The following is an 8,423-nucleotide window of genomic DNA, read 5'->3' as shown; positions in this document are numbered from 1 at the left end:
CATAAATCCATGCTGACTTGGGCCGATCTAAATGTGCTGCTATTTCATCTTTAATAATTGATTCCAACATTTTCCCCACTACAGATGTCAGGCTAACCAGTCTATAATTACTTGTTTTCTCTCTCACTCCTTTCTTAAAAAGTGGTGTTACATTAGCTACCCTCCAGTCCATAGGAACCAATCCAGAGTCGATAGACTGTTGGAAAATGATCACCAATGTACCCACTATTTCTAGGGCTACTTCCTTAAGTCTGGGATGCAGACTATCAGGCCCCGGGGATTTATCGGCCTTCAATCCCATCAATTTCCCTAACACTATAACCTGCCTAATAAGGATTTCCTTCAGTTCCTCCTGCTCACTAGACCCTCGGTCCCCTAGTATTTCCGGAAGGTTATTTGTGTCTTCTTTCGTGAAGACATAACCAAAGTACTTGTTTAACTGGTCCGCCATTTCTTTGTTCCCCATTATAAATTCACCTGAATCTGACTGCAAGGGACCTACTTTTGTTTTCACTAATCTTTTTCTTTTCACATATCTATAGAAGCTTTTGCAGTCAGTTTTTATGTTCTCAGCAAGCTTCTTCTCATACTCTATTTTCCCCTTCCTAATTAAACCCTTTGTCCTCCTCTGCTGTATTACAAAATTCTCCCAGTCCTCAGTTTTGCTGCTTTTTCTGGCCAATTTATATGCCTTTTCCTTGGATTTAACACTATCCTTAATTTCCCTTGTTAGCCAAGGTTGAGCCACCTTCCCCGTTTTATTTATTTATTTTTTTTATGTCCAATTTCTTTCCAGATCAACTCTAACGTCAAAGATCACTTTGCGCCAATATATTTGATCTTAGGCCAAAAGACCGAGAGGCGAAGTTGCACCGTTCCTGGAAATATTGCAATACCAGGTCGATGCATGGAGTGGACGGGGCATGCCCCTGATCCAGCTCCCTGTCCAAAAATCAATTCAATATCATGTCCCCATAGGGGATATTAAACTGATAAGAACAGATACTACACTTGATCTTAGCCAAAAGGCTGAGAAGCCACCTTCCCCGATTTATTTTTACTCCAGACAGGGATGTACAATTGTTGAAGTTTATACATGTGATCTTTATATATTTGTCATTGCCTATCCACCATCAACCCTTTCAGTATCACTCGCCAGTCTATTCTAGCCAATTCACGTCTCATACCATCGAAGTTACCTAAAAAAATATAAGGCCTCCCAAATAGGCTGAATAGAATAGACAATAAGAGAGGAAAAACAAGACATATATACTCTAGTGTACCTATATACAGAACAGAATATGTACTAGCCTGTTTTATTTCACATGTTATTGAGAGACATTTGCATATATGTATAGGAATCTAGAATTGCAATGTTACCAGAACCAGAATATTTACCTACTTGATACAGAACACATGCTTTCATTGTTGAATATACTGAGCTATGTTTTCATACTCAGAATCAGAATCATATAAGTAATGTAATGAACATGAACAAACATAACTATAAGCCCATTTGGATCCATTTGCCCCTCGCCCATCAGGCCCTTAATCCGGCCCTGGATTTAGGAGCAACAGTCCTGCTTTGTCAAATCTCCTTGACCTCTTTGAGAATGTTACCCTATGATTCCAGAAAACCTTTGACAAAGTCCTACATGAAAGAAACAAACTAAACTTAAATCCACAGGGAGGTCAGGGTCACACTTCCAAGTAAAATAAAGGTAATTGGCAAATGCAGATAAGGCAACTGCTTCGGAGAACATCTCCACTCTGATCCCATTGTCTTTCCAGATGTGGTTGCTGGGGATGTAGAATGTATCTGTCATCATCTGGGAAGAGGAGAGGTGGGTTGATGTTTTGAGGAACATAGATCTGATGGAGGGGGGGGGGGTCTGCTTTATTCTATTTTCAGGATGTTTCCAGAATTGCTTTGTTTTCATTTAGAACGTCCGTAACATTTCCCCCCTTATCTGTCCTCCAATTTCCCCATTTTCTGTTTAGATTTTCTCAATTGATAAGGTAGATTTCGAATATTTTTCAAGGTCCAGGACATGGATTGAAATGCTAAGTTTTAGACTTATAAAAAATGTCAAAGGTAGTTACGCTTTGGAATGATGCACTGTAATGGAATTAAAAGACATTAGGGGAATTCCAGATGTAGTTGGCTGCTAGTTAAATATTAAGAGGAACTGAGTGGGCAGAATGACATTTTCTCCTCCTGGACTTGTTTCCAATGAAATGTCCCAGCTGCAGTGCGCGGCCGCGCTCCGACACTAGGGGGCAGCAGAGCGTGGCCGCGCTCCGACACCAGGGGGCAGCAGAGCGTGGCCGCGCTCCGACACCAGGGGGCAGCAGAGCTCGGCCACTGACGGCAGAAGGCGAAAGCCGTAAAGTCGGCGGCTGTGTTACGGCGGGCCGGAAAGTGACGCTGGGCAACGAAGGGCAGCAGACGGTCTGGGAGGTGAGAAGTGGCGGGTGCCGGGAGGCTGGCCGGATATACCGAGCCAGGGCCGAGGGAAGGTCACGGGAAGCGGTTGATGAGCCGTTATTGCAGGACCTGCCCCACCCAGTGAGGGCCAGAAGCGCTCATTGAGGGGCTGGGGGCAGGGGCAGGGGCCTACACTGAGGGGGTTGGGGAGTGAGCCCCAGATTCGGGCTGCTGGTAGAGGAGGGAGGGTTCAACAATAACTTGCATTTACATTAGTGCCTTTAATGCAGTACAATGTCCCAAGGCGCTTCACAGAAGTATTAACAGCACAGAAGGAGGCCATTCAGCCCGTTGAGCCCATGCCGGCTCTCTTGCAACAGCAGTTCAGCTAGTCCCATTCCCCTGCCCTTTCCCCTCAGCCTTGCAATTTATAAGACAAAAAATTGGACACTTGAGTTTCATGAGATACTGAGGCAGATTACCAAAAGCACGGCCAAAGAAGTAGCATCTTAAAGGAGGAAGGGGAGGCGGAGAGGTTTAGGAAGGGAATTGCAGAGCTTAGGGCCTTGGCAGCTGGAGGCATAGCTGCCAATGGTTGAGCGATTTAAAATTGGGGACGTTGAAGAGGCCAGAATTGGAGGAGCGCAGATATCGTGGGGGGCTGCAGGAGTTTAGAGATAGGGAGGGGTGAACCCACGGAGGGATTTGAAATCAAGGCGTTGTTTAACTGGGAGCCAATGTAGGTCAGTGAGCACAGGAGTGATGGGTGAACGGGACTTGGTGCAAGTTAGGATACAGGCAGTTGAATTTTGGATGGCCTCAAGTTTACATAGGTAAACTTCCTGGATTGGGTTGTGAGGACGGGGCAGGTTGTCGGGCTAAAAGATGAGGATTGTTGAAATCAATCCACTGAAGGAGAGGGAGCTCGTGGATGGGTTGCATCCCTAAACGCTAAAAGAAGCTTGGGAAGGGATACCAGAGGCACTCTATTATATATAATGATTAGAAAATGGGATAGTGCCACTGGCAGACAGCAAACATAATTTCTATAATGAATAAATTTATAATATGATTCCTATATTTAACAAGGGAGATAGAGCAAGTCCAGAAAACTATCGACCACTCGTTGAATTCTTTGAAGTACTGCAGCAACAAAAAGCAGTTAAGGGTAATATTCCCTCTAATTGTGCGGCCGCACAGTAATGGGAAAGGTCCCGCACAGGATGCTCACCGGCTTTTACACTGTAAATACCGCACATGCACAGACATTTAAAGGGACCATGCATTAAAAGAGACAAGCCGTATGGAACAAAACTCCAATCCTGGGTAACATTGGTTAATGGTAATGCAGTAGATGTAATATACTTAGATTTCCAAAAGGCTGATGACAATGGTCAGAGCTTGTGGAGTCAGGGGACAAGAATCAGAATGGACAGCAAGCTGGGTAGAACACGAGGTTAAAGTTATTTCCTTGGACTGGTGGAAAGTGGTGTTCCACAAGGATCGGTGCCGGGATAGCTGTTCACCACTTACATAAACGATTTGGACTCTGGAATCAGGAGTACAATTTCAAAATTTGCAGACTACACTAAATTGAGGGTACAGTTAATACAGAGGAAGACTGTTATAAAATGCAACAAGACATTAATAAACTTGCAGAATGGGTGTGTAAATGGCAAATGAATTTCAATATAGATAAGTGTGAGGTGGTGTGTTTTGGATGGAGGAATAGGGAGGCAGCATACTCCTGGGAAAATAGAGTTGAAATGGGATAGAAGAGTAAAGGGATTTTGGGGTACAGATTCACAAATCATTAAAAGTAGCACTGCAGGTTAACAAGGCCAGTGACTGACAATTCCCCCAGTGACACACTGACAGTCGATATGTAGATATGTTGACCACTCTCGGGACCTGATTCTGCTCTCACTGCACGGGCTGGCAATTTGTTCTATAGGTTGACGACTCCGCGAAAACAACTATCTCCTAACATTAACCTAGTTTTCTGCTTGTGCAATGATTTATGTTTTGTACTTATCTCCTCTGGTCCTCCCGAAACTGTCACCTGTCTGCTGACGCCAAGTCTAATCCTTCCAATATTTTAAAAGACCTCAATCAAATGCCCTAAAACTCTACACTTTGAGAGAGTAAAAGGGCCCAGCTCGCTAAGCCAAATATGGTAACTGAAGACCTTTGAATTAGGTATCCAGTGGCCCAACACTGAATCTTGTCCAGGACACCTCTCATCCAGCGAAATGAGGAATCAAACTAGTTAATGCCTGACCAAGGCCTTGATCAGTGAGAGAATAGTTAGTCTGTTTTATATTGTCTGCGCAACGTTATTTGCTTCTGCAATAGCCTCATGGCACTGGTCGTGGATCTTCAATGACTCGTGCACTATAACATCCAGGTCCTTCTCCCACCCAGCATCCTTAAACACACCACTTTGCGTGGTGTAAACACACTGCTTGGAGTTGCCCCGGCCCAAGTGCACGAGGCTCCAATTATTTGCATCAGTTAATTCCGAAGTGTCCTGTGTTTCCAGTCCCACAGCCATGCCACTAATTGATCTCCAGGCAAAGCTCGGTATCGATATTGACAAATGGCTGCTGATCCAAAGTGGTGTGCAACCCAACAAACGTGCAGCTCGTTGCCATGTGTTTGAGAAGGAGTGGATTGAATGCGCACATGGAATTGGAAAAATCCGAGCCAAGAAGGAGTGTAAACTGGAGATGGACGATTTCTATGAATGTATGCACCGGCAAAAATTGGTGAGTAGCCAGGCCCTAGGGGTAGAGGTGAAGTGCTGTGTTGTCAAAGACTTCAGTACAGTGTAATTGTGGGTGTGAAATGTTCTTGCAATGGTGAATTGGAACAGAGCAGCTGTAGATTTATCTCCTCAATCTTGGGTTATGTGTCAAAAAGGGCTAAGTACTGGTGCCTCTCATTGGTAGTGGTGGAAGTAATCTGAAGTATGAGTGTCACACTATCTTGGTTCAAGTACAGATTTTTCCCATTGAGCATTGATTTCAGACCCATATGCTAAATATGCGTGGTAATATTGCCATGTTATATAGATGTATCACCACTGCCTATGGCCTTCTTAAATCTCCTTAGAAATACATAGAATATACAGCACAGAAACAGGCCTTTCGGCCCAACTAGTCCATGCCGGCGTTTATGCTCCACTCGAGCCTCCTCCCATCGTTCCTCATCTAACTTTATCCGCATAATCCTCTATTCCTTTCTCCCTCATGCTTATCTAGCCTCCCCTTAAATGTATCTATGCTATTCGCCTCAACCACTGTGGTAGCTTGTTCCACATTCTCACCACTCTGGGTAAAGAAGTTTTCTTCTGAATTCCCTATTGGATTTCTTGGTGAAGATCTTCTATTGATGGCCTCTAGTTTTGCCCTTCCCCGCACTGTGGGAACACTCTGTATCTACTCTATCACCCTCTTAGCTTTCTCTTTTCAAGAGATAAGAGACCCAGCCTGTTCATCCTTTCCCGTTAGGTATAACCTCACATTTCTGGTATCATCCTTGTAAATCTTTATTGCCCCCTCTCCAATGCCTCCATGTGCTTCTTATAATATGGCGACGAGGATTGTACACCATACTCCAAGGTTCCATACAAGTTTAGCATAACTACTCGACTTTTCAGTTCTATCTAGGGCTTGGTTTGCTTTTTTTATGTTGTAAGAACTGTGATATAGATCAGATACTTTGTTAAAATACATCGAAACTGTAAACTTTTACTGTTATCATATGAATGTCCTGAGGTCTTCAGCAGATAATCTCCCTGAACCTCTTCAATTAGCAACTGCAAATCATTCCATTAAATAGGACTATCTTCCCTCCTCTGTTACTTTTTGTGTTAGACAGGTGAATTCTCCAGGTGAGCTTTCTCAAGTCTGGTGGCAAAGTGTGGTTGAACAAAATGTGCAGTTTGGATTTCAAGTCTGGCCACATAGAATCATAGAAATTTACAGCATGGAAGGAGGCCATTTTGGCCCATCGTGTCCCCTCCGGCCGACAAAGAGCTATCCAGCCTAATCCCACTTTCCAGCTCTTGTTCCGTAGCCCTGTAGGTTACGGCAATTCAAGTGCACATCAAAGTACTTTTTAAATGTGGTGAGGCTTTCTGTCTCTACCACCCTTTCAGGCAGTGAGTTCCAGATCCCCACCACCCTCTGAGTGAAGAAATTTCCCCTCTAAACCTCCTACCAATTACTTTAAATCTATGCTCCCTGATTGTTGACCCCTCTGCTGAGGGAAATAGGTCCTTCCTATCCACTCTCTAGGCCCTTCATAATTTTATACACCTCAATAAGGTCTCTCCACAGCCTCCTCTGTTCCAAAGAAAACAAACCCAGACTATCCAATCTTTCCTCATATCAAAAATTCTCCAGTCCAGGCAACATCCTCGTAAATCTCCTCTGTATCCCCTCTAGCGCAATCACATCTTTCCTGTAATATTGTGACCAGAACTGCACGCAGTACTCTAGCTGTGACCTAACTAGTGTTTTATACAGTTCAAGCATAACCTCCCTGCTCTTGTATTCAATGCCTCAGCTAATAAAGGCAAGTATTCCGTATGCCTTCTTAACTAGCTGGCCTATCTTCAGGGATCTGTGGACATGCCCTACAAGGTCCCTTTCTTCCTCTACATTTCTCAGTGTCCTACTATTGTGTATTCCCTTGCCTTGTTAGCCCTCCCCAAATGCATTACCGCACACTTCTCCAGATTGAATTCCATTTGCCACTGTTCTGCCCACCTGACCAGTCGACAGCATTATCAACCACACAGCCTATTTTAGTATCATCTGCAAACTTCTTAATCATGCCCCCAACATTCAAATCTAAATCATTGATATATACCACAAAAAGCAAGGGACCCAGTACTGAGCCCTGCGGAACCCCACTGGAAACAGCCTTCCAGTCACAAAAACACCCATCAACCATTACCCTTTGCTTCCTGCCTCTGAGCTGATTTTGGATCCAACTTGCCACTTTGCCCTGGATCCCATGGGCTTTTACTTTCGTGACCAGTCTGCCATGTGGGACCTTATTAAAAGACTTGCTAAAATCCACATACACTACATCGTTCGCACTACCCTCATCTGTAATAAAGTCACCCAAAAAAGACTCCAAATGTTCTACTTATATTGCTTCTGCATGTTTCTTTGTTCACAGCAAAGGAGGCTGCATGAAATCAAAACACAAAAGGAAAAGCTGATCAAAGAAGGCAAGTATACTCCTCCAGACCATCACACTGGCAAAGATGAGCCACGTCCATAGGTGCTGCCCTCCACTTCATCACACCGGCAGGAGCAACTGTCGGGATCCTCCCAACAGTTCCAGTCAAAGGCTGGACCATTGCAGTTGGTCTGTGCTAAAGATTATCGTGGAACAGTATACACCCATGTATATCCAGTTTAGATGAGTTGTTTTGGGGATGGCCATCCTGGGGCAATGAATCTGTAATTTACCATCAAAGAGAATTAAATCTAATTAATTATGACACTGCGTGCTACCTGCGTTTTTAATCTGGTGTTTGGAGGTACTGTACCTTCAATCTTGCTTTTGTAGTACTGTCTCTTTGTTGTATTATTGGAGCAGTCTGGAAAATTCACGTGTCAAACCTGACACTTAAGGAAAGGTAACTTCGATGGTTTGAGGCGTGAATTGGCTCGAATAGACTGGCAAATGTTACTTAAAGGGTTGACGGTGGATAGACAATGGCAAACATTTAAAGATCACATGGATGAAATTCAGCAATTGTATATCCCTGTCTGGAGTAAAAATAAAACGGCTCAACCATGGCTAACAAGGGAAATTAAGGATAGTGTTAAATCCAAGGAAGAGGCATATAAATTGGCCAGAAAAAAGCAGCAAACCTGAGGACTGGGAGAAATTTAGAATTCAGCAGAACAGGACAAAGGGTTTAAATAAGAGGGGGGAAATAGAGTACGAGAAGAAGCTTGCCGGGAACATA

At 43.9% G+C, this 8,423-nt stretch overlaps 1 protein-coding gene and 1 pseudogene across 1 annotated transcript; one reads left to right on the top strand and one right to left on the bottom strand.

The window, feature by feature from the left end:
• Positions 1-862: 862 nt before the first annotated feature.
• LOC139280471 (U2 spliceosomal RNA) lies at positions 863-1,041 on the bottom strand (annotated as a pseudogene).
• Positions 1,042-2,352: 1,311 nt separating this feature from the next.
• On the top strand, positions 2,353-7,949 carry ndufs5 (NADH:ubiquinone oxidoreductase subunit S5). The gene is made up of 3 exons (XM_070898480.1): positions 2,353-2,461; positions 4,971-5,196; positions 7,622-7,949. Exons 2-3 carry the CDS (start codon positions 4,981-4,983, stop codon positions 7,724-7,726), a joined length of 321 nt encoding a protein of 106 aa, XP_070754581.1. The 5' UTR covers positions 2,353-2,461; positions 4,971-4,980; the 3' UTR covers positions 7,727-7,949.
• The last annotated feature ends 474 nt before the right edge of the window (positions 7,950-8,423 follow it).

Source organism: Pristiophorus japonicus, chromosome 14, assembly GCF_044704955.1.
Source record: "Pristiophorus japonicus isolate sPriJap1 chromosome 14, sPriJap1.hap1, whole genome shotgun sequence".
In the NCBI taxonomy this organism is placed as follows: domain Eukaryota; kingdom Metazoa; phylum Chordata; class Chondrichthyes; family Pristiophoridae; genus Pristiophorus; species Pristiophorus japonicus.
The sequence above is the reverse complement of the archived record's forward strand: the minus strand, read 5'-3'. Positions and strand labels throughout refer to the sequence as shown.

Bases quoted from the DNA above. Each gene is read 5' to 3' on its own strand.
- ndufs5 (XM_070898480.1), top strand. From the start codon at position 4,981: ATGCCACTAATTGATCTCCAGGCAAAGCTCGGTATCGATATTGACAAA. The intron at 5,197-7,621 runs GTGAGTAGCCAG...CTTTGTTCACAG, and splicing joins GTATGCACCGGCAAAAATTG to CAAAGGAGGCTGCATGAAAT.